General features: G+C 48.6%; 1 protein-coding gene and 1 pseudogene across 1 annotated transcript; one reads left to right on the forward strand and one right to left on the reverse strand.

The window, feature by feature from the left end:
• Nucleotides 1-9,613: 9,613 nt before the first annotated feature.
• On the reverse strand, nt 9,614-13,199 carry LOC112590419 (uncharacterized; annotated as a pseudogene).
• A 4,920-nt stretch (nt 13,200-18,119) lies between these two features.
• On the forward strand, nt 18,120-20,548 carry LOC105187966 (thioredoxin, mitochondrial). Its single transcript, XM_011149136.3, has 4 exons — nt 18,120-18,384; nt 18,795-18,983; nt 19,997-20,120; nt 20,385-20,548. Exons 2-4 carry the CDS (start codon nt 18,811-18,813, stop codon nt 20,496-20,498), a joined length of 411 nt encoding a protein of 136 aa, XP_011147438.1. The 5' UTR covers nt 18,120-18,384; nt 18,795-18,810; the 3' UTR covers nt 20,499-20,548.
• The last annotated feature ends 5,795 nt before the right edge of the window (nt 20,549-26,343 follow it).

Here is a 26,343-nt window from a genome sequence, read left to right on the forward strand (position 1 = left end):
GCTCCTTTCCTCCTTCTGCTTCCTCTGTTTCTCCCTCCTTCCGATGACCTGGGACTACATCTATTTACCTTCTCCGGCTACCAGTTGTCCTCCTCTCCTCGGCTCCTCTGCTGGTGTCCCCCCTCCTGGTCGGGATCCTCTGTCCTGCTCCGTTTATTCTTCTCCCTTCGCCGGCTCCTCCTTCTTCTCCCTCTCCAGCCTGGCTTTCTCCTTCCTTCTTCTCCTATTCTCCTTATTCCTTCTCTTCTTTCCCTTCTACCCCTCCTCGTTCCCGCCGGGTTCCGCTGGTGTTCGCGGAACCGGGGCCTTCTCAGCTGGAGTCTCCTGCTCCTTGCTCCTCCTCCTTTCTCCCGGCTCCTGGACCGGAGTAGGCATCGAGGTCCCCGCCCCACGGCCGCCCGGCTCTCTCCACCCGCGGCCGCTAGGCGGTCCACCACGGCCTTCAGCCGGTGGAGTTCCGCCCCGCAGTCGCAGGTAGGGACCGTGGCGGCCATGGTAGCATCGAGCTCCTCTTCCGCCCCCTCCGGTCTCCATGTCGGCGGAGGGGGATGGTCCGGAGGATTCTCGTTGAACGACGGTGTCCCCGTGGCCTCCCCTCTCTTCTTTCCTTTCTCTCCCGTCGGAAGTTGAGTGTGATGGTCTGGAGTCCATCCTCATCCTCTTCTTCCTCTTCTTCTTCTCCTTCTTCTCTGTCCTTATTTCCTCGTCCTCCGTGGTCGCGGATATGGAGCTCCCTGACGCCTCCGCGTAGGTCTTCTTCCCTCTCCACTCTCTTAAAGGGGGGGAAGGAGGAAGGGGCAAGGAGACGGCGGAGGCCCTGCCGGCCTCTAGCTCCTCTTTGAGCCGCCTGTTCTCCACCCTTAACCCCTTGAGCTCCTCCCTGAGCTCCTCAGCTTCTCTCCTCGCTTCGGATTTTTCTCCCCCTCTCCCATCCGACTCCGCTACTCTGGCCATAAGCGTAGCCAGGACGGCTTCGGAGGTGGCCACCATGCGGTTCAACGCTGCCACGAAGGTCCCCTTAAGCGTACGGGACCTTTTTCTTTTTTTTGGTCACGCAGGGGAAATCCATCATGAATACCCCCTCCCCTTGGGGGGGAAGGGGGTTATGTCGGACTCTTACCGACTAAAACCCCTGCGGGATGTCTACCTGTCGGACCGTGAGGAGGGGAGTCGGGGGAACTACTCCCGTATTCCCTCCCCAACCCCCCGGCCCCAGGGCTCCCTTCCGGGAACCCCTCGCCATCTGTGTACCGCGCCCTGTTCCACGAAGGGAATCCAGGGCGCGGTCCCCGACGAGGGTTACCCCCCGCCGGTTGGCCTTCTGGTGTCTCCTATCAAGGAGGGAGAGGACATCCGCCCTCCCTCCTTACCCCCCCTCCCTGCTAGTCATGGAGGGAAGGATTTGTAGGGGAGCGGGCCCGGCCCCAACCGGGGCACCACTCCCCCCTGTCCCTACCTGTCCGGTCACTCGGGGGGAAGTTAGGGAAGGCGTTTCGCCGCCCCCTACTCCCCCCTTGCGACCGGTGGCGGGTCCGAGGCGGACTCCCTACCCTCGCGGGTCTGTGAGCCCCCCTCGGCCGGCGCTGCCCCGGACCCGCTGTCGTGTCCCTCGTCCCCCTGTGGGCGTTGTCCGCCCGGGAGCTGCTCCCCGCAGCCCCGGTACTGTCTTCGCCCCCACTCGGCGGTCTCCTTCTGGGACATTACTGTCTCACAGAAGGAGACCGCCGCTGTCCACGCCTCCTCGCTCCCGCACATAGCTTTGACCATGTGCGGGAGCGAGAGCTCCCCCTCTCGGCATCCCACCGCCCCGCAGAGGACACGGCGCTCCCCCGCCCATGCTGGGCACGCGACCAGGGTGTGGTGCGCCGTGTCCTCCGCCGCGGGGCAGTGGTGGCATCGAGTGGTGAGCTCCTTCCTTATCCGGCACAGGTACCGACCGAAGCAACCGTGCCCGGTCAGCACCTGCGCCAAACAGAAGGATAGTCCACGTCCCCTCCTGCCTGTCAATTCGGACAGGCAGGGGCGGACAGCCGCTGCCGTCGCTGGCCCGGGACCCCGGGGGTAGCGTACGGGACCTCCGTGACACTAGTCGAACCACGTCCAACGCGCGGCCCACTTCCGAGGCCAACTCAGGTACCCCGGCCTCCCTGAGTATATTCAGGGAGGTGGGGTCCCTGAACACTTCTTCCATTGGGCGCTTGTTCCTAAGGGAACGTAATATTACCGCCTCTAGGACGCCGCGGATCTCCGCCTCCAGCCTCTCGTTCTCCTTCTCCCTCTTCCTCTCAGCCTCCCTCTCTCTCCTCTGCCGGATGCTGATCCCCTCTCCCGTTGTCATTGGCTTTCCTGGCCCCTCCTCTCGGGCTCCAGTGCCGGCACCTCCGTAACAGAGGAGGAGCTGCCGCTGCTATTCGTGGCCTCTGTGCCCCTCTTAACCCCTCCTCCTTTGGCGCCTTTTGTCGCCTGCTCCTTACCCAGGTCCCGGACTCGATATCTCGACCCCTGCGGGAGAAAAATGTCAGAACGGATCGTCGGACCTTCGACTACCCGCTCCGACGCTCCCCCAGGTCCCGCGGTCCCCTCCTTCCCTTTCCCCTTGCCCATCCCCTTGTTGGAAGTGGGGGGGGTCTCCTCGGCACCATGGTGCCTGAGGGACCCGGTCCGTTGGCCTCTGGTACCGGTTTACATCCTCGGACCCGAGAAACTTGCGCGTCCCTCGTTGGGTGGCCGCCCTTAAGTCCCTGTCAGACAGGTTCACCCTGCCATCTCCGCGGTCGAAGGGGCAGAACTGGCTGTCCGCCAGAGAGGACGATAGTCGATCCTCTAACCCAGATGATCCTCCGGAGGCTAGTCCTCCGAAGTCCATCCGCTCTACCTCCCCGGGGGGTGGGGAGGAGGCGCCTGCCTGGTGGATCCCTCCCATCTCTACTGCCCCCATCCCTACTTCGCAAAAATAAAAATCACCCACCTGGGTGGGTGGTAGGTCCTTGGACGGGCTGCTATGCCCATCCGTGCGGGACCGTGAGCCCGAAGACTCTGAGCCCGAAGGCTCGGGATTTTTGTTTATAAGTTTTGCGGAATCCATTTTTTGTCCCACGAGTGCGGCAGGAAATGGACGTCGACCCCGAGTAGAGCTCCCGCATTACTCGGAGTAAGGCTAGTATTTCCCTGAGGTTCGCCAGGTGCCTCAGGTGAGGAACCACTAGCGACAGGTCACGTACCTGCCATTCATCCCAAAGGCGTGGCATTCCTCAACCGTAGGATTACTGGTATTTTATAGAGGTCCTGCCTCACAGTCCGGCCAGTTAAGGCAAGACCCCCGGCCCCAGAGACATGACCTAGGGTTACGGTATAATAGGCTAGGGTCTGCCGGGGTTCGCCTGGATCCCCCATACTAGAGTGCCGAAACACTCTAGCCTCTGGCAATGTGGGGTTATACGTGCCCTACATATACGGGTTTATCTTCGGGATTTTCCTTCCCCTAGACCGGCTGCCTTCACTAGGCTAACGAGCCCGCTCTGCCCGCGCTGTAGGAACCTTTGGGCCGCACAAGTACGACCCTCCAGTTGACGGGGCAGCTGCCTCCAGGATAAAACCTGGAGGCAGCTGCCCCTCCAAGAGTATTATGGACGCTCTTAGTCTGGTCCCTCCGTACAGGCCACTCCGGCATGGTAGAACCTGTCAGGGGTCGAAACCCCCGCCGGTACAGCCCTGTACATCATCGGGACACGCAAGGTAGCGTGCCGCGAAGGCGGCAGCAAGCGGGAGCCGCGCCCACGCAGCCCCCTTTTCCCTCGCCCCCCACCTCAGTGGGCCTATCTGAATAGTCTCCGTCGCGCACCCCGCGTTTTTTGCTAAGGTCATTATCAGCTCTTTGGAGGAGGCCGACTCATCGAACCCGATGAGTCGAACCTCCCCCTTCAACTCGGGGCGGCTCACCGTCGCCCCCGGCAACACCTCCTTGAGGCGTGCCGCCAGCCCGTCTGCTTTTTCCCCCCTGGGGCCGGGATCCTTAACGCGGACGAGTAGGGCGCCATCCGCGCCCCGTCCTATCTCCACGTTCCGGATCCCGAGTTCCCCAAGGGGATCTCGTCCCTTGCCTCCTTCATGGCCTCTGCATAGGAGGCCCCCGGGCCGAACCAGATTGCTACCGCCGCAGTCGACGGCAGCCGCGGCTACCTTATCTTTGATTTGGGAGGGGTACCTCCTCCCCGCCCCCGTCCTAACCTTGGCCGGGGTGCGCGCCGTGGTGGCTACCCCACTGGTCGCGCCTCCGCCTGGCCCCACCCCTGCTATTGGGGTTTCCCCCAGCAGCTTCTTTTTCTTCTTCTTCTTCTTCTTCTTCTTCCCTTTCTTTGTGACCGCGGTCCAGTCCCCCTCCAATGGAGGGGGATCGGCCGCGGCCTTTGCCTCCACTTGGGGCTCGGGGGGTTGTTGCGTCCGGCGGGCCATAGTCAGGACGGTCCTCCCCACCACGGCCACGCCTTCCACCACTGGTCTGCTGCGGGCCTCCCGCCTGCGCAGACCCTCCAGCTCGGCCTCCGCCGCACATAGTGCCGCGCGGAGGCCGGCCGAACCCTCCTCTCGGAGTGCGGTCTCGGCGCAGAGGGCCCTCCATACGGAGGAGAACCCCCTGATCCTCGCGAGCGCTCTTGACGCATCTGGCACCCCTCTTCTGGAGGTACCAGACGCGTTCCGACAACTCATGAACATATGAAAGAGCCCTGAGAAGCCTGAGCTTCTGCCTCCCACCAAGGCTCCTGTTTCCCGCCCAGTACTCCTTTTCGTGGACTCCTTTTCGGAGTCCACGAATTCCTTAAATTCCCCCATTCGGTAGGGATTCTCGGGAGGGAGTACCTCCTCCTCTTCCTCCTCGTCTAGGAGCAGCTCCGACTCCTCGTCGGAGTACTACTCCGTCCCTTCTGTGCGCGGTACGGCGCGTGAGGACGCGATACTCGGTCCTCCCTCCTACTCCGTCTCCTCCTTTACCTTCTCTAAATATTTGTTTGCCATTTTGGTTCTACACCCACCACCCCTCACGACTCTGCCGACCGGGCATGCCCGCCTCCCCCAGGGGGGAGGTCCCCGAGTTCCCCCAGGGAATCGGCATATGTCGCGGGGCGAAGGAATGTGTCATCCTCGGCGCTGGACTCCCGCCCCCTACTGACGCTCCGACTCCCATCGCTGGGAGCCGAGCCGCATTCGAGAGTCCAGCAGCTCCGACCCTGCAGGCACCGTGAGGGGCGCCGCCACGCGGGGGGCCTCGTGAAAGGAGTAAAGTCACCGGTGCCGCATTCCACCCGGACCCCTCCCCCACGGCGGCCAGCACTGTACACGCCACCCGATGCGCGACTTTAGGGTGATGCGATCGCCGTGCATCGGGTATTCCCGGGGTGCTCCGACTCAGGCCTCGGAATACGTCCGAGCAGCCCGGAGCACCCCACCACACACGGATACCATGGGGGTTCCAAGCCCCACAGTGTGCAGACTCGTGTGTGGCTCCTATCCGGCGAGGAGGAGGTCCACCCACTCTGGCTGCCGGAAAAGGTGTGTGGGGGTCCCCTTTCGGGGACCCCTCCAGACCCCCCTCCCTTGGTGAGGAACCGAGGGAGACCCTACAGCACCTAACCTGGGGGGCAAGTCTTCTCTCCCCAGGACTCCCTTCGCCTCCGTACCAAATCGTCAGAGACGTGGGTCACACCCTGAGGAGGGGCTATCCCTCCTGGCGCGGCCGGGGATGTTCCCATAAGGGGTCGGCCCACCCCCGACCGCTCCTACCTGGCCCATGAGTGAGGTGGGGGGGCCGCCAGTGGCCGCTACCCCACCGGCAGTTCCCACGGGCCTGCGGGGGAGTGTGCGGAGAGAGCTCCCCGCTCTCTACGCCGCCCACTCCTCTCACCCCTCCTCCGCCAGCAGGGTGGCCGAGGCCTCAACCTCCATCGCCATCGCCTCGGAGACCCCCCTCGACTTATCCGCCGAGGGTGGGTCCGGCCCTCCGGGAGCGGCCGTCGCTTCCTTCGCCGCCGGCTCTGCCTTATCCGTGGATGGCGGAGGCTGAATCACTTCAGCCTCCGTCACCCCCTTCTCTACCCTGCCAACCTTGTCCGGGCCGGCGACAAGGGCCACTGCCCCTTCTATAACTTGTGGGGCGACACCAACAGCCGGCTGCAGCTGTACGCCAGCCTCCATCGCCCTGCGTGCCACCTTTTTCCGCCGCCGCTTCCTTCGCGGTGGGACCCTCCCTCTCGGGGCAGCCCGGGGGACCGCCTTACACGACCAGCCACCCATTCAGTGGCCAGCTGTAACGAGACAAAAATCTTTGCGCCGTTACGCTGACTGCCGCCTAACAGCACGCGGCAGTCAGCTGAGCGCACACCCCCCGACCCGCGCTGACACCGCGCCTAGACTTCGCGCTCGGCCGAACATGCCCGACTACCAGGCAACGACGCTCGGGCACGGTCGGCCGCCGAACCGAGCTAGCGGCACCGCCGAAGTTATCTTCGGCAGACGCCGCATAATCACGATTAATTCCGATTAAAAAGCGGAATTAACTCCGATTAAGGGCGAAGAAAACCGAAGCCCCAAAATCTCGGGTATATAATCCCGGCAGATTTTGACGAAAGGGAAGTCTCCAGAGTTCCGTCTCCGCAGATAGTTCTTTCCGAGAGAGGATCAACCGAGAAGCTCCTGCCGAATTCGACCCCGGGAAGGCAAGAGCTGATCAGTTGGGATTTGGCGCGTCGGCCCAGCCCGCAAGGAATACTCCCGTCGCCCGCACCCCTCTACCACCAGGGCGATCGACACTGCGGCCGAGGACAAAAGCGAGCGCGACGTGTCGCGACGCGTTCTTGTACCGTTTTTTTTGCGACCCATCGTCAAGTCGCGTGCCGAATCACCCAAACTCGCGCTTTAACTCACGGCGAAAACACCCGCCGCGTATATTATAGGCTCGAGGCGCACATCGCGCGATCACTAATCGGTGGCTCGACCTTCATTATCTGTGCGAGTCAAGCGCCGTCCGAGATAATTGCATAAATAAGCCTCAAGCAAATCGCTCACCTACCACTGTGACTCCGCGGGGCTCGTAGCGCCCCGCGGAGTCACAGTGGAAAATGGGAGGATTGTAAAAATGAATATAGCAGAATCTGTTGTATTAATGTAACTAGTCTGCTATCAGGCTGTGAACGGCAGGATCTGTTACGTTTCTGGAGGAGGGTCCGGCGCTTGCGGGGCGGCCGTCGCTCCCGCTCCTACCAGTCCTACCTCTATGGTCCCTTCTGGGACTGCCGCTGGGACACTTGCCCCGGGTGTAACCTTAGCGGCGACGTCGTGGGCGGGCTGAGACTGCGCGGGCACACCGCCCTTAACCGCGTTCCCGGCCCCCCCCACGCGCCGCCTTCTTTCTCCTCCGCCGCTTACGGCGAGGAGTAACCCCCCCTCTCTGTGCAGTCCGGGGGACTGCTCTGCATTTTCGCCCACCCATTCGGTGGGCGGAATCCCTCCCCTCATTCTGGCAGAGGGTGCACCTCACTTCCGAGGTGCACCCTCTAGCCACGTGGTCGGCCCCTCTGCAGCGGCCTCCCAGTCCCGCTTCGGACTGGCAGGCCACTGCCATATGTTCGTACTTCAGACATCTATAGCATTGGAGGGGCCGTTCCTCCAATACCCTAATCCCCACTTTAGACCACCCTATAAGCAGTCCCCCGGCTGCGACGAGCTTCTGGGCCGGTGCCAGTGGGCACCAAATCGCGTCCAGCCCTCCGGACGACTTCCTGACTTCTCCCGTCTGGAGATCGTCCGGAGGGCAGCCCGTTTCCTTTAGGATGGCAGCCCTCACCATTAGGGGGGTGACCGAGTCATCCAGGCCAACGAGGCGGAGCTCTGTCCGTCTCGCCGGCCTGGCGACTATGGCTACCCCACACAGTGCGTCCTGGAGGTCCCTCGCCAGGCGATCAGCCTTATCCTTGCCGTCCTGGCCAGGGACCACCAAGATCACCCCCCCCATTTCTGGCGCGTTTGATTTTTATTTCGCCAGGCTGCAGGCCGACCTCTTGGAGGTCAACCTGCTGCCTGGCCTGCACCATTACCTCCTTGATTGAACCCCCCGGCAAGGTAATGACAGTTACCACCGGGTTGAGCGGGGGGTTCCAGACCTGAAGCCTTTTGGGTAGGAGGGGTCCCTTCTTCGGGGCCCCTCCCTCCCTGGCCTTCCCACTCTTGAGGGGCGGTGCGAGCTTCTTTGCCGCACTGCCTCCCTTTTTGGGGTCAGGTTTGGGCTTCTGCCCGCCCCCCTTCCCCTTTCCTTTACGGGTGGACACGAATGCCCACCCGTCACGCCCCTCCCCGTCAGCCGCCGGTCGCCGTGTGGGGGGACGAGGGAGTGAGGCCCCGCTGCCCGCAGCTACGGGTACCGGAGAGAGAAGCACTCTCTCCAGTAACCGCCCAATGCGGGCGATTTCTGCCTTGAGGCCCCGGACTTACACCTCCAGGGCCCCAAAGCGTCCATCCGGGCCCCCCTCCCTCGCCATAATCCCCACGTCGTCCAACGCTGTCTCTATCTCCTCGAGACAGCGGAACGTTGTCTCATTGAGATACGCGAGGGGTCTCCCGGTATAGCCCCCCGCGGTCTTCCTGCCCGGTTCGACCCGGAGCTCGCGGAGGTATCGAACTCCATCGATCGCCACCGCGGCCCGGGTCTCGTACAGCCGTGAGGGCCTCCGCACGGGCGGAAGCTCCCACTGTTGGCGCTTGCGCCAACGCCCCGTCGACTGTCCCCTCCCGTGCGTTACGGAGAGGGGCCCCTCTGGCCGCAGGGACTTCCTCGCCCTCGATCGGAGGGAACTCCTCCCTCGGGAACGGCCGGTTCCACGTTTGCGTGGCGGACATTTCGTCCGTACCACGCACCCCGGGAGCCGCACTGCCCCCTTCCCTAGGGATATTAACATCCCCGAGAGGAGGGAAGTGCGCCTTCCTGTCCCCCCATAGTTGGGAAGCGTGGGCTTCCGCCATCCGCTTCCTCTTAGCGCTCTTGGGACCGGCAAAGGTCGAGGGTGAGTCCAACCGACCCACCCTCGGCCTCAGCTGGTCCTCAAGAGCCTCCCTGCGGGCGGTAGTCCGTTCCGACGGCACGCCCGCCTGGCACGCGCCGCCCAGCCCGTTGCTTGATGACGACGGAGGGGTGCCGGGACGATACGCCCCTTCCCGCCGGTCCCCGGCTCCGAACACCGGGGCGTTATGCTCCTTAAAACTCATTACTCGATAAATGCAAGGGTTTTACGTGCCTCTGCAACACGGGTGCAATTTCGGGGTTTTCCTTCCCCTAGACCGGTTGCCTGCCAAGGCTAACGAGCCCGCTCTGCCCGCGCTGTAGGGTCCTTTGGGTCCCACGAATGAGACCCTCCAGACCCTGGATAAAACCTGGAGGCAGTTGCCCATCCAGGAGTATTATGGACGCTCTTAGTCTGGCCCCTCTGTACAGACCTCTCCGGCATGGTAGAACCTGCCAGGGGCCGAAGCCCCCGCCGGCACAGCTCTGTACATCATCAGGGCACGCAAACCCCCCCACCACGTCAAGGTGGCGCCCACGGGGGGGTTTTCTCGTCTAACCGATAAGACGAATCCCCAAGCCGAGGGCTGAGTCTCAACAGATCGAAGCGTGGTAACTACTCTACCGAGTACAACACCCCGCCAGGTACCTAAGTCGTCTACAGACGATTCCGAGTTTCGACATCGAACTTACGAAACCCATGATCGACCGCTAGACCCCGTGCCGTCGTACGGTGAGATCCCGACTACGGGCGATGGGGCCATGCAGCAAACCGGGCTCGTGCGACGAGCGGCCCTTGGACCGGCCTAGTAGTGTCACCTAGTAGTGTCACATTGTTTTGAGCCTTTCGACTCACGAGACTCCTAGAAATATCATTGCTTCCTTTGACTAGAAAGGATACGGCCTTAGAGGCGTTCAGGTATAATCCCACGGATGGTAGCTTCGCATCACCAGCCGCTCGACCGAGTGCGTGAACCAAATGTCCGAACCTGCGATTCCTCTCGTACTGAGCAGGATTACTATCGCAATGACTGGTCATCAGTAGGGTAAAACTAACTTGTCTCACGACGGTCTAAACCCAGCTCACGTTCCCTGTTGGCGGGTGAACAATCCGAAGCTTGGCGAATTCTGCTTCGCAATGATAGGAAGAGCCGACATCGAAGGATCAAAAAGCGACGTCGCTATGAACGCTTGACCGCCACAAGCCAGTTATCCCTGTGGTAACTTTTCTGACACCTCTTGCTGAAAACTCTTTAAGCCAAAAGGATCGATAGGCCGTGCTTTCGCAGTCTCTATGCGTACCAAACATCGAGATCAAGCCAGCTTTTGCCCTTTTGCTCTACGCGAGGTTTCTGTCCTCGCTGAGCTGGCCTTAGGACACCTGCGTTATTCTTTGACAGATGTATCGCCCCAGTCAAACTCCCCGCCTGACAGTGTCCTCGAATCGGATCACGCGCTTGCTTGAATTTCTTCACGTTGACATTCAGAGCACTGGGCAGAAATCACATTGCGTCAACACCCGCGAGGGCCATCGCAATGCTTTGTTCTAATTAGACAATCGGATTCCCCTAGTCCGTGCCAGTTCTGAGCTGAGCGTTGAATGGCGGCCGAAGAGGACGACCACGACGGCTCACGCCACCACGGAAGCCTCGCAGCAAGGAAGATCCGCGGGAGGCCAAGGCACGGGACCGAGCTTGGATCCCTGGACGTTCACCTCGCCCAGGCCCGATACGTCAGCCAGACCGGCTTCCCGACCAAGCCCCGCTCCTCAGAGCCAATCCTTATTCCGAAGTTACGGATCCAATTTGCCGACTTCCCTTACCTACATTAGTCTATCGACTAGAGGCTCTTCACCTTGGAGACCTGCTGCGGATATGGGTACGAACCGGCGCGACACCTCCACGTGGCCCTCTCCTGGATTTTCAAGGTCCGAGGGGAAGATCCGGACACCGCCGCAACTGCGGTGCTCTTCGCGTTCCAAACCCTATCTCCTAGAGGTTTCCAAGGAACTCGAACGCTTATACAGAAAAGAAAACTCTTCCCGGATCTCCCGACGGCGTCTCCAGGTCATTTTGGGGTACCCCGACAAACACTCTTACAAGGGCCCGAATGGTATGCGGTTCCGCTGCCGGGTTCCCGAATAGGAACCGGATTCCCTTTCGCCCGACGGACGTGTGCCATGTTCAGTATGAAACGTTCGAGAGAGCACTGAGCATTACGCCGTCATTGACATAGGATTTCCCCTAGGGCTTAGGATCGACTGATTCGTGTGCAACGGCTGTTCACACGAAACCCTTCTCCACGTCAGTCCTCCAGGGCTTCGCTGGAGTATTTGCTACTACCACCAAGATCTGCACCGGCGGTGGCTCCAGGCAGGCTCGCGCCCAGACTCTTCTGCGCACACCGCCGCGACCCTCCTACTCGTCAGGGCTTCGTGACGGGGGCTGTTTAGGGCCCCCGCCCCACTTGCCGCTAACGGCAGAGTATAGGCTCGACGCTTCAGCGCCATCCATTTTCAGGGCTAGTTGCTTCGGCAGGTGAGTTGTTACACACTCCTTAGCGGATTCCGACTTCCATGGCCACCGTCCTGCTGTCTTAAGCAACCAACGCCTTTCATGGTGTCCCATGAGCGTCGAGTTAGGCGCCTGAACTCTGCGTTTGGTTCATCCCACAGCGCCCGTTCTGCTTACCAAAAATGGCCCACTTGGCACTCTGATCCGAGATTCTCGTGGCTTCAAGGTTCAAGAGAGCCAGAGATCTCACCCATTTAAAGTTTGAGAATAGGTTGAGGTCGTTTCGGCCCCAACGCCTCTAATCATTCGCTTTACCAGATGAGACTCGCGCGCGTTCCGTGGAACGGCCGAGTGCCAGCTATCCTGAGGGAAACTTCGGAGGGAAGCAGCTACTAGATGATTCGATTAGTCTTTCACCCCTATACCCAGTTCCAACGATCGATTTGCACGTCAGAATCGCTACGGACCTCCATCAGGGTTTCCCCTGACTTCGTCCTGACCAGGCATAGTTCACCATCTTTCGGGTCCCAACGTGTACGCTCTTGGTGCGCCTCTTCTCGCGATGAGAACGAGACGCCCCGGGAGTGCGAGGTCGCACCGCGACGCGGCCCATCCTCCCTCGGTCGGCGCCAAAGCCGACCTTCACTTTCATTGCGCCTTTGGGTTTTGCTAGTCCCAATGACTCACGCACATGTTAGACTCCTTGGTCCGTGTTTCAAGACGGGTCCTAAGAATATCCAAAGCAGTAGCGTCGCCGACCGGTATTGGGGCAAGCGCGGGATGGCGAACCAGCTCCGCGTCGCCCCGTAAGGCCTGTCAAAGGATCACCGTCGGCCAACAGCGGGCCAGGACCGGGGACGGCGCTAGGTCCGTGCCTCCGAGTGACCGTGGCACGCGCTTGCGACGGCCTTGGCGTAGAGATAGACTGCGGCCTGATACCGTGCGAGTACCGCCGGGCAGCCGGCCGGTCTTCCGGGGGTTTGCCGCGTGCCGTTTTACCGGCGACGCGGCAGTCACCGCACCCGGGCCGTAGACCAACACCCAGCGAGTCGCGACGTTCTACTAGGGAAGAAGTGCACGACGACGACGCCGGACATGCGCGCACGGTAGCATGCCCGCGCGAGAAACCGCGGGACATCGCCGATCGACGCGAAGCCAGCGCCGCTGACGATGAATCTTCCCGTTCGATCTTTTGGGTTTCTTAGGTTTACCCCTGAACGGTTTCACGTACTCTTGAACTCTCTCTTCAAAGTTCTTTTCAACTTTCCCTCACGGTACTTGTTCGCTACCGGTCTCGTGGTCGTATTTAACCTTAGATGGAGTTTACCACCTACTTAGAGCTGCACTCTCAAGCAACCCGACTCTAAGGAGAGATCCTCCCAAGGCGCGTACCGGTCGCTACGGGCCTGGCACCCTCTGCGGGTAAGAGGTCCCATTCAAGATGGACTTGGACGCGATGCGACACTTCGGGATAGTCGGACCCTCCCGAACACCACGTTTCCCTGCGGCGGAACCGCGGGATTCGGTGCTGGGCTCCTTCCTGTTCGCTCGCCGCTACTAAGGAAATCCTGGTTAGTTTCTTTTCGTCCGCTTAATAATATGCTTAAATTCAGCGGGTAATCTCGCCTGCTCTGAGGTCGTCGTCAACGTTTGCGCTTGTCGTAGTAAACGACGGTGCGAGAGAGACACAGAAACTTCTCTCCTCCCCTATCTCGCGCTTAACGCAGCATCGTGCGTGATGCGCGGCGGATCATTCGCGGGCGTCGCGCTCTCGCGCGACTTCCCAGAGACGAGTCACGACGCGACGTGCCGGTCCGTGTGTATACGTTCGAAGGACGAAGCCTCGTGGACTCGGACACGCGGTCGGCTCGCGATCCAAACCAGCAGACATCTGCGCGAGATATTGGGTCTCTGTGCGTCGTGCGGACTTGCACGCGACAGTGCCATACACCGCGCGAGTCGGACGAGAGAGGGAGACAAGCTCTCTTTGTCTCTCATGCGTCGTCGACCGGCATGCGCGCCGTTCGTTGTCCCAGCTCGCAGAGGTCAGCGGGTAGAGGTGACTCTGCGCGCGCTCGACGCGGCAGAGAACCTACCCTCCTCCCTCGCTGTGCTCGTTCCACCTTGACAACGACGACGCGCTTCCAGCCGCGCCCGATGAGAGAGAGAGGTCTCCGTGACTTTCCCCTCGTCCGGAGGTCGCGGGAGACAGACACCCGCTATCGCGTGTGTGCGTTCGATGTCGCTCGACGATGAGGAGGAGGAAATCGTCTCTCGTTTCATTTCAGACGACGCGTAGGGGAGACCGACCGGCCACACTCTTCCCCGAGATTCCTGGTCCCGCCGAGGGCGTACACGACCAGCTTTTCTCGGGTCGAGAGGGGGGTCTGGCGCTCCTCCGCGAACGTCCAGCCATCGCTCGTACGCCGTCGTTTGGCTATCCGCGACTCAACAAGAGTACGCTGCGAGAGCGTCTCTTTTCTCGTGTTTTCTGCTTGCTCAAAACCCTGCGCGCGCACGTCGAGGAGAGAGAGGGACTCCGTGGCAACGCGCACGGATCCCTGCTTCGATGCTGCTCCTACGACGACGGCGGGGATGAGCCTCGAGAGAGAGAAAGAGCCGCGGAAGCACAGCTCCGATATGTTATAAACTGTACAACACATTATTGATGCAATATTAAGGTACAAGCGAAGAAGAAGATGAAGGAAATATATTTCGTATTTTATTTAACTAATATTTTTTTAGATATTTAAGGAAAACTGAATAACTTTTTCAATATTTAACTCACAATATCTCGCTAACTATTTGTCAGAAGAAAAAGTGGTACCAGACCTTTTTGCTCTATTTAGTCTCAAGAATATATTTTTACAATAGTGCTTGACTTTTGTTAATTTGGTAATTTTTTGAAATTTCAAAATCATTAAATTAACCAAATTCAGGGCGCTATTGGAATAATATATTCTTATATTAATATAATTCTTATATTAATATAATTTTTGAGACTAAATAGAGCAAAAAGATCTAGTACCACTTTTTCTTCTGACAAATAATTAGCGAAATGTCGTGAGTTAAATATTGAAAAAGTTATCCAGTTTTCCTTAAATATCTCAAAAAATATTAAGTGAATAAAAAAATATTTCAGACAAAAGTTGTTCAAATTAATTGCTAGAAAAAGACGATGTAATAAAAAATTGGGGTATCCATTTAAGATTTTTATGTTGATCTTGACTGGACTTTTCAAGGTTATCCCAATATCACATTCATAGCGTCAGTAAATAGATCCTTTGAAGCCTTACACTTTCATTTGAAATATTTTTCTCTAAAATGTCGCGTTAACGAAAAATCGGGTGAACCGGCTAGTCTGGAACATCCGGTATATTGGATTGTGATGATGGAAACGTGGAAATGCATGTCAAAAGTTCCTGTGATTTACGGTTAAAAAAGAAATATATCATTAAAATGACATTTGAAATCTGCTCTATACATTTGTAAAATGCTCTGCATGGTTCTCTTTTCCCGAAATAAGTATTATATAATCGCAAAATAAATGTTACAAAATCGACTGATTTTGACAGACATGTTGACAGAAAATCAGTCGCACACACACACACAAACACAACGCGCGCGCGTGCGTTAATATTTATGTGTGTGATTCTTGTAATATTTACATGCTTACATACGTTATATACGTTTCTAAGAAATTTTTGCAAAAATAGTGATATGAAACAGCTTGTAACGTATGCATTCACGCACACATATACACCAATGGTTTTTATTATATTTATATTGCAGAAAATGCGTCCTGTAGTAATGGGTCCTGCTAGACTAAAGTTTATGCAATTGTTTCAACTGTGATTGCGATCTTTAAGTCATGTTTATTTATGCCAACAAATGGAATATTTTATTTCGAGTTCAAAATTTTGTATGTTTAACGATTCAGCATCCTACGTTATACATCACAACTTTATGAATTTCATAGGTTCTTTTCACAGAAAAACACTCTTCTCATAGAAATATAGAGAATACTCATACAAGAACATACAAATAGGTGTATATTGCACTTACAAACATTTTTTATGATATGACGTAAACTATAGGTTGCAAAAAATTGCAGATTATTATTGATATAAATAATACCTGGTTTTCAGGAATATATGTAAATATATTTTCAATTTATAACTGTGTTGTATGTATAACAGTTACAGAAAAAATTTAATATGACCTACGAAAAGAAAAATTATATATGGATAGGCGCGGGAGGGCCTCCCAAACATCGTGCCAGAGGTAAGTCACCGTGAGGTTTTAGCCGGTAAAAGTCCGGCACTACCCCGGCAAGGAGCCGGGGTGTCCATGAGGATTTCCCCACGTAAAAAAAAAATAAATATAAATGGAAAGAAAGGTAACACCGATCTACATGCAATGTTAATTCATGCAAGTCTATCGACACAGCGAGTCGAAATCGATTGCTATTAGTCGTCCCCTCGTCGAATCCACGCCGAAAGACAAACATCAGCCTCGGCTGCATGTCGAGACAGAGCGAGATGGAGCGAACACATTCTCTGTCTCTCTTTTGCTTAGCTCGTCGAAACAAGTCGAGCGGAGGGCGGGGTCTCAGATGAAATGTCATCGACGAAACATGCAATGCTTGCAATACGTGCCCGTATATTCTATACAACACGTGCATTTCCTTAAAAAATGAGAAAAAATTTATTGTGATACACGTATGTTGTATGCAACACGTACATTTTCCTAAAAAATGAAAAAAAGTATTGGCGAAAAAAGACAACGCCGACCGCCAAGCGGATGCGAACTACCGATCTCAAACCCCGCGAGCCTAACGCACTTCCACCAAGCCACATACTCATTGAGAAGCTCCATCATTTGGTTCATTGAGCACTCGCGATTTTCAATCGCGATCTTCTTGCAAACGCTTCAATGCTACGCCGCATCTTTAAGTGCAATGTTAATTTGTCATGCAAATCTATCGACACAACAAGTTTGGTCGAAATCGATTGCTATTGATCATCTCTTTGGATTCACGCCGAGAGGGAAACGTCAGTCTCGGCCGTTTATCGGGAAGCACAATCTCGGCAACGTTGCGAATCAGAGCGAGATGGAGCGAACACATTCCCTCTCTCTCTCTCTCCCTCTCTCCCTCTCTCGCTCTCTCCCACTCTCCCTCTCCACCTCTCCCCCCGCTCTCCCTCCCCCCTCTCCCCCCGCTCTCTCTCCCTCTGCCCCCGCTCTCTCCCCCCTCCCCTCCCTCCCTCCCCCCTCCCTCCCTCCCCTCCCCTCCCTCTCCCCCTCCCCCTCCCTCCCTCGTCCTCTCCCTCCCTCTCCCTCCCTCCCTCTCACCCCTTCCCTCTCTCCCTCCCTCTCCCTCCCTCTCTCCCCCTCTCACCCCTTCCCTCTCTCCCTCCCTCTCCCTCCCTCTCTCCCCCTCTCCCTCCCTCCCTCTCTCCCTCCCTCTCTCCTTCCCTCCCTCTCTCCCTCCCTCTCTCTCTCCCTCCCTCTCTCTCCCTACCTCCCTCTCCCCCTCTCTCTTCCCCTCTCCCTCCCTCCCTCTCCCTCCCTCTCTCCCCCTCTCCCTCCCTTTTTCCCTCTCTCTCCCCCTCTCCCTCTCCCTCCCTCTCCTTCTCTCTTTCTCTCCTTCTCTCTTTCTCTCCTTCTCTTTCTCTCTCTCTCTCTCTCTCTCTTTCTCTCTCTCTCTCTCTCTCTCTCTCTCTCTCTCTCTCACTCTCTCTCTCTCTCTTTCTCTCTCTTTCGCTTGACTCGTCAAAACAAGCCGAGCGAAGGGCGGGACCTCAGACGGATAGACGGGATCAGTTTCTCCGTGTGTGTGTGCCGACTGCATTCTTACACACAAACGTACAGGAATTGAAAATGTTTAAGCATATACCCTGAGATTCTATCTGTTGCGTATGACATGTGTGTGTGTATGTGTGTGAGTGAGTGCATATATGCACACGTTCGTCACGCATACTTTCAATGCAACACATGCACGGACACAACTGCGCTAAAAAATACTGAGTATAAATAAATACTAACGTAACGCTGAAATATTTTGGAAAAATAGTTTTGGGTGCACACAAAATATTATCTTAATTTATTATTTTAATTAATTATCTTAATTATATTTTCGAAGATGGATGGAAATGCACCAATCAGAATGCAATATTTTCATCCAGCAAGCAATCCAGCACGAAAAAAGCACCGTGTGCCGCTGGCTTTATTATCATATATTTATATATCGATATAAATCGTATATAATCTTCATGATATTAATCATATACAATCTCAATTCTTATTTTTTTTGTGCATGTTATCATGTTAATTCATGTTACAAATGCATAACAATGCGCGAGACCGTGCTTGTCAAGTACGCTATTATGGTTGTAGCACGGACATAAACCGCCTGAAAGTGGATGTAGCACGGACAGCCACCAGATGCAGGTTTTACCGTCGAGACCTAAAAGTGGATGTAGCATCGTAGTTCCCCTCTCAAAATGGATGCAGGTAGCGTCCATTCCCAGTGCAAAAAATCGGTGTCGCCGAAAACGCCGTGTTGGCCGCTCTCAGGTTCCTCTCTGCTAAAAGCGGTCCATGGCATCTCTCCTTCTCTCTGGTCACACTTTCAGACTTCTCTCTATATGTGTTACAGGAAGAAGTTAAAGAACGTTTATTACATATAAGAGAGGAAAAATATCTGTTTTGAAAATAGAAAAACAAGGAAATAGGAAAGTTGCAAAGAATCTACAAATTGACTTATCGACATAAGCACGTCAGGAATAACGCAATATTTTAACGCAATAGATTAAACATACAGTAAGTTAAATTACGCATTACTTTATTATGACTAAATATATAAAGAATGACTAATAAAATAGTTGCCTAGTTATAAGTAATAAAAAGATTTTTTATTTTTAATTTCTTTATTGATAAAGATCATAATTTTTTAGAATTTTTTAATCAGTAATAACATTTTCTTTTAATAACATTATTAATAATAACATTTTCTAAAATTCTAAATTTTCTTTATTATATCACACTTTTTATTGGTGCAAGATAGTATTCTGTGTTTCATACATGAGCATTTTAATATATCCACTTGTGTCAAAATGTCAATACAAAAATAAGTCTATAAATGAACATAGTTTAAAATACATTGATAGGCTTTATAAGAATTTTATTTATAAGATCACATAATATTTCTATTGTATCTTAATTGTTAATAGTAAGAACTGGATAAAAATGCAGCGTATAGCAGTTTGCACTATTCGTAATATCTTAGGCCGTCAGTCATATACTACTGCAACTGTGCAGAAACAAGTGATATCTGCTACTTTTAAAGTTCAGGATCTCAAAGACTTTGATGAACGAGTGAAAAACTCCAAAGTACCTGTTATTATAGATTTTTTTGCAACGTAGGTACTATATAATAATATTATTTATGAGATAATTATATCTTGCTATTTTAAGTCACAATTTTTGTGAAAATTTGTTTAATTATAAATAATTTTGTATTATGAACAAAAAGTAAATATTTATATAATGGATAACCTATCTGCTTATACTATATTTAAAAAATTCCAATATTGCTGATTTTTTATTAAAACATTATTAACAAAAGATTGAAAATTTTGACTCTTATCTAGCTTCACTGAACCTAATATAATTTTTAGAAAACAATTTTACATAAATAATTTATCACAAATTAAAATAATTTCATTGATATGTCTGATTTGTATTCAATATCACATTATAACAAATCAAGTTCACTTATTTAGCGTCAATAATGACTTGAAAATGTTGGTCTTCTGGAAGATTTTATTTCATAATTATGTTTTTTGTTTTTCATTTTTTCTTAGTCATTTATACTTCATTAAATAGTTACTGAAGTTTTTTAATCTTACTAAATAAGTTTACTATTTACATATACTAGTAATGGAGACATTATAAAGATTGATAAAGGCTATGCAAAGTTTATTTTGTATAATAGCCTCTACTAATTTTTATAATGCTCTCATTTTTTATATATAGTAAACTCAATTTAGTAAGGCCAAAAATTTATCTAATCAATTTAATTTTATATCTCGAAGTTATATTCATAACACTGATATTTGTTATATTTTCCAAATTATTTATGTTAATAACTTTTTAATAAGTAATGATTCATAGTTGAAACTATTTGATAGTTATTCAGAGTAGTGATCTTAACAACATATATCAAAGTCAAAATAATCAGTGAGGTTATTCCTAATGTAAATATTTATCCAAGAAAAGAAGCATCATTGAAAAATAATCACCTATTAGTTTATAGTAAGTTATAAATTGCAAGTAATTTATAGTAGAATTAATAAGAGCAAACTTCAATGTTTTACAAGATTATTTAATGTATATCTATTCTTTAATTATAAATTGAGCATTATTATTCCAGATGGTGTAATCCTTGTCGCATGTTAACCCCAAGAATAGAAACTGTTGTTGCTGAAAAACAAGGAAAGATATTATTAGCTAAAGTTGACATTGATGAAAATACAGATCTTGCTCTTGATTACCATGTAAGTTTTTCTATATATATATATATATAAACAGACACAATGATTTGTATTTGTTTATATATATATTTACTTGATATAGTGGCTAATTTATCCAAGCTGATTTCATAACAAATTAAATTTCACAGAAGTCCAACAAATTTCAATTAATTTTAATTAATCTTAAGTAAAAAAATATATTCATAATTTATTAATATTTAATAAATCTATTATATAATTTAACACAATATAGAAAGAACCTGTATTTTTAACTGCAATATTTTTTAGGTTGGATCTGTACCTGTACTCATTGCTATGAAGGATGGAAAGGTTTTGGAGAGAATTGTTGGTCTTCAAGATACTGATAAACTTAGACAATTTGTTAACAAATACGCAGAATAAAAAGTGTAGCTAAAAATTATTACATAAATACATTTTTAACAATTGCAATATATTGAGGGGGTTTTCGTTTTGTATAAAGAATTTCTATGGATAGATATGTACATCTATATACATACATACATACATATATATATGTATGTATACATGATGTGTACATACACATATATAAAACTTTTGGAATGCCATATTATGTAAAGAGTGTCCCAAAATTCATGCAAGAAGTAATTTTGATAGAAAACAGGCTTATAATTAAAAATTGTAAATTTTTTATTGATTACATAAAGTATACAGTATAGGGTTATGTATGGAATGGTATATCGGGTAAATGGCCACAGCGAAGAGAGTTTGTTGAATGGATTATGGAATAACAACAAGTGGATACTGATTTTTCGAACAAAATCATCTGCAATGAGGCTCATTTTCATCTTGATGGTTTGGTTAATCGACAAAATTATCGCATTTGGGGTTCAGAAAATCTACGAGTGATTGTTGAGAAACAAATACATCTACAACGTGTCATTGTTTAGTGCGGATTTTGGGCTGGAGGCATCATCGGATCATTGTTCTTCGAAAATGCGGCTGATCAGGCAATGACAGTTAATGGTGCTCACTATCGCGACATGATAATCCAGTTTTTTGTGCCTAAATTACAAGATATGGATGTAGACGACATGTGGTTTCAACAAGACGATGCCACATGCCATACAGCCCGAGAAACAATTCAATTACTGCATGAGTCATTTCTTGGTCGTGTAATTTCCCGTTTCGGTGATCAGATTTGGCCGCCCAGGTCATGCGATTTAACGCCGTTGAACTTTTTTCGTTGGGGTGTTTTGAAGTCTAAGGTTTATGCCAACAAGCCCACGACCATCCACGCCTTGAAGAAGGGAAATTGAGCGCTGTATCAACGAAATTCAGCCACATTTATGCAAAACGATAATGGAAAATTTCAACAAAAGAGTGCCAGCAAAGCTGTGGAAGCCATTTACTCGATATGCTATTCCATACATAACCATATGCTGTATACTTTATGAATCAATAAAAAATTTACAATTTTTAATTATAAACCTAAATAAATAAATTATAAACCTTTTCTATCAAAATTACTTGCGTGAATTTTGGGACACCTTTTATATGTATGTATAATGTTTCTTATAGCTTGGCCACTTGAGATATCTATTCTATCTGATAAAAAAAAAATCTGAAAAAATTTACTATTCAAAAGGGTGATTATGATAATGACATTTTTTAAAGTTATTTTTTTCGAAAATTTCGAAGCTAAAATTTTTTAAATCAAACTTGTTTGGATAATAATCTTATAGCATTGAATGGATTTCAACAATCTATAGTAGTATGTCTTACAAATGGTTCTTGACACATAAGAAATATATATCCAAGAAAAATAAGAAAGAAAAATAAATTATGTTTTTTAGTATAAAGGTTTATTTCAAAAAGTATTTATCAAAATGATATTCATCAATTTCAATATATTTTTTAATATAAAAATAAATTTTTGTAAATAAATAACCTTTTTGCACTATTCCTAATATGATGGAATTACTTGCAGGATTTGTTCTTATATATTTTGCGATATTATAGGATTATCATCAAAAATCTTATTTTTAGTATCCCTATAAAAAGAAATCTAATGAGTTTAAATCTAATGATCAAGCCGGACAGCGAATTCTAACACCTAAAAAATATAAATTTTTTTATTTTTCCATTTTTATGGAACATATACAGGGTGTCCCATTTAACCTGACAAATCGTAATATCTGGAAAACTACATGTCGGATCAAAAAAAGTGGGTAATGAAATTTGTTCGCCTCGAAGGGGGACATCCAATGATATCAAACTCGACCTCCCACCCCACTCCCGGGGGGTGGGGGTGGGGGGCAACTTTGAAATCCTAAATGGGAACCCCCATTTTTATTGCAGATTCGGATTCTACGTCACAAAATACGTAAGTTTCGTCCGAAATTTTTTTGATTCGTGATAGATGGCGCTGTAATCGCAAAAAATTCGATTTTCTGCAGTTCTCCAGAAATGATCATTGGATTGAAAAATAAAAAAATATCTGTTCAATATTTTAAAAAATATTTTTAAAAAACAATAACAGTTATTCCCCCCCATCCCCTCGGGGTAGGGTGGGTGGTAACGTTCAAATCTCAAATGAGAACTCACATTTTTCATTGCAGAATTAGATTTTACGTGAAGTTTTTATGGAAACAATTTTTTTCATTTTTTTCACTCACCTAAAACAAGTACCCCGATGGTGAGAGGCGAGGGGACTCACCTAAAACAAGCACCCCGATGGTGAGAGGCAAGGGGACTCACCTAAAACAAGCACCCCGATGGTGAGAGGCGAGGGGACTCACCTAAAACAAGTACCCCGATGGTGAGAGGCGAGGGGACTCACCTAAAACAAGCACCCCGATGGTGAGAGGCGAGGGGACTCACCTAAAACAAGCACCCCGATGGTGAGAGGCGAGGGGACTCACCTAAAACAAGCACCCCATAGAGAACAGAAAGCTACTACGTCCTCGTCGTTGTTCCTGGGTAACGCTAAAAGTAGTTTCTCGGAAAAATTCAACGCTATCTATCACGAATGAAAAAAACTGTTTCCATAAAAACTTCACGTAAAATCTAATTCTGCAATGAAAAATGTGGGTTCTCATTTGAGATTTGAACGTTACCAGCCACCCTACCCCGAGGGGATGGGGGGGAATAACTGTTATGTTTTTTCAAAATATTTTAAAAACATTGAACAGGTATTTTTTTATTTTTCAATCCAATGATCATTTCTAGAGAATTGCAGAAAATCTAATTTTTGCGATTACAGCACCATCTATCACGAATTAGAAAAAAATTTCGGACGAAACTTACGTATTTTGTGGCGTAGAATCCGAATCTGCAATAAAAAATGGGGGTTCCCATTTAAGATTTCAAAGTTGCCCCCCACCCCCACCCCCCGGGAGTTGGGTGGGAGGTCAAGTTTGATATCATTGGATGTCCCCCATCGAGGCGAACAAATTTCATTACCCACTTTTTTTATCCGACGTGTAGTTTTCCAGATATTACGATTTGTCAGGTTAAATGGGACACTCTGTATATTTTCTGTATCAGGAATCGCCCGTAAGTATATTGTTGTAGGTTGCTGAAATCCATTTAATATTGATTATAAGATCGTGTAACAAAACAGTATAGTTCCATTTAACAAAATGATCTTGACTTTGAAATTTCCGAAAAAAAATTTGAAGTGTTCCTATCATCATAATTGCCCTCTTGAACAATGTAACTTTTTGCGACATTTTTCCATATTATCAAAAAATAAAAATATTTGATATAATCAAGATGTATGAAACATCCTGTATATGAGTGTGTGTGTGTGTGTGTGTGTATACAGAGTGTCCCCAAAAGTAACGGACCACCCCAATAACTCTTCACTATTGAAGTTTCAAAAAAAATGGTCCGAATAAAAGTTGTAGGGATTTAAGTGAGCTACCTTATGATGACCTTGACTTTGACCTTGACCTCTATTTTCAAGATCAACTTGCATTTTTTAAATGGAATCCCTTCTTTTTTATTACACTGTTTTTTTCTACTAGTTAATTTGAACAACTTTACGAAATCTGGCCAACTATTTGTCGGAAGAAAAAGTAGTACTAGACTTTTTTACTTTATTTAGTCTCAAGAATATATTTTTACAATAACGCCCTAACTTTTGTTAACTTACTGATTTTTGGAAATTTCAAAATCGTCAAATCAACAAAAATCAGGGCGCTATTGTAACAATATATTCTTGAAACTAAATGAAGCAAGGAAGTCTAGTACCACTTTTTCTACCGACAAATAATTAGCGAGATATCGTAAGTTAAGTATTGCAAAAGTTATCAAGTTTTCTTCAAATATCTAAAAAAATATTGAGCAAATAAAAAAATGTTTTAGACAAAAGTTGTTCAAATTAATTGGTAGAAAAAAAATGTAATAAAAAGTAAGGTTTCCCATTTAAAAAACGCAAGTTGTTCTTTAAATGACTTTCAAGGTCGAAGTCAAGGTCAAATTTGAGGTCATAAAAAAACAGAACTTTATGAACCCTAAAACTTTTGTTTGGGCCATTTTTCTTTATAATGCATAAATTCTGAGATAGACGGGGATCCGTTACGTTTGGGAAACTTGGTATATATATATACTAGGTGATCCGAAATTCCCGCATTCGGAGTACAGGACATACTTTATGCTAAAACAAACAACTTTTTCCTTTAGCAAAATTGCGTCCGACAAGTAGTTTTTGCAGGAGAGCGTGTTAAATTTAACGAATAAGCGCTCTTGTCTATATAGCGCTCAGGGCCGGCGCGTGCGCCTCACTCGCGTGTACCTAGTCCGTGATTAGTAATCATAAGTAGTGTCTTTTAAGACGCTCATACAGTTCTGTTGTGATTAGATTTACGACATTTTAAGACTGTGCTTAAAACAATTTTAAATAATGAGAATCAATTATGAATAATACCGGGATTTGACCTGCTTTCGTATTTGTATTGTTTAAATAATGAAAAGTTAATAAAATAAGTACTGCCTTTATTTCTCACGTAATAAATGAATAAAATATTGTCTGGTTACACAATATTATCTGAAAATAGAGACAAATGTAAATAGTAATATATTTTGCGAGCTGTGAGCGTTCTATTATTCCAAATATTGCACAATTACGTGATAATTAAATAGTAACATTAAATTTAAAGAATAATTTACTGATCAAGCGTATACATATTTGTAACAGTGATTAAAAGTAAAATATTTGAGTTAACGTCTTTTAAGAGCTCTCTTTATTTTTTTATAATACAAAATACAAAGAACTTATTTAAAATTCAAATTGTGTGATATATTCATATCACAGTCTACATTTATTATTGCTTATGCACGTTAGCCTTTCGATAGGTACTTTCCTTACATGTTTCGATTATTGCGAGGAATATTGCTATAGCCTCAATGATTTATTTTCTTAACTTGACCATTGAGGCTATAGCAATATACTTCGCAATAATCGAAACATGTAAGGAAAGTATGTATTGAAAGGCTAACGTGCATAAGCAATAATAAATAAATGTCCGTGATAATAAATAAAAGACCGTGACGTGAATATATCACACAATTTGAATTTTAAATAAGTTCTCTGTATTTTCTATTATATAAAAATAAAAAGAGAACTCTTAAAGGACGCTAATTCAAATATTTTACTTTTAATCACTGTTACAAATATGTATACGCTTGATCAGTAAATTATTCTTTAAATTTAATGTTACTATTTAATTATCACGTGATTGTGCGATATTTGGAATAATAGGACGCTCACAGCTCGCAAAATATATTACTATTTACATTTGTCTCTATTTTCAGATAATATTGTGTAACCAGACAATATTTTATTCATTTATTACGTGAGAAATAAAGGCAGTACTTATTTTATTAACTTTTCATTATTTAAACAATACAAATACGAAAGCAGGTCAAATCCCGGTATTATTCATAATTGATTCTCATTATTTAAAATTGTTTTAAGCACAGTCTTAAAATGTCGTAAACTAATCACAACAGAACTGTATGAGCGTCTTAAAAGACACTACTTATGATTACTAATCACGGACTAGGTACACGCGAGTGAGGCGCACGCGCCGGCCCTGAGCGCTACATAGACAAGAGCGCTTATTCGTTAAATTTAATACGCTCTCCTGCAAAAACTACTTGTCGGACGCAATTTTGCTAAAGGAAAAAGTTGTTTGTTTTAGCATAAAGTCTGTCCTGTACTTCAAATGCGGGAATTTCGGATCATCCAGTATATATATGT

The sequence above is a fragment of the Harpegnathos saltator genome, unplaced genomic scaffold (genome assembly GCF_003227715.2).
Source record: "Harpegnathos saltator strain DR-91 unplaced genomic scaffold, Hsal_v8.6 scaffold8, whole genome shotgun sequence".
Lineage (NCBI taxonomy): Eukaryota > Metazoa > Arthropoda > Insecta > Hymenoptera > Formicidae > Harpegnathos > Harpegnathos saltator.

Excerpts from the sequence above, each read along its gene's own strand:
- LOC105187966 (XM_011149136.3), top strand. The coding sequence starts at position 18,811 with ATGCAGCGTATAGCAGTTTGCACTATTCGTAATATCTTAGGCCGTCAG. Across the intron at positions 18,984-19,996 it reads ATTATAGATTTTTTTGCAAC|ATGGTGTAATCCTTGTCGCA; the intron begins GTAGGTACTATA and ends TTATTATTCCAG. Across the intron at positions 20,121-20,384 it reads ATCTTGCTCTTGATTACCAT|GTTGGATCTGTACCTGTACT; the intron begins GTAAGTTTTTCT and ends AATATTTTTTAG.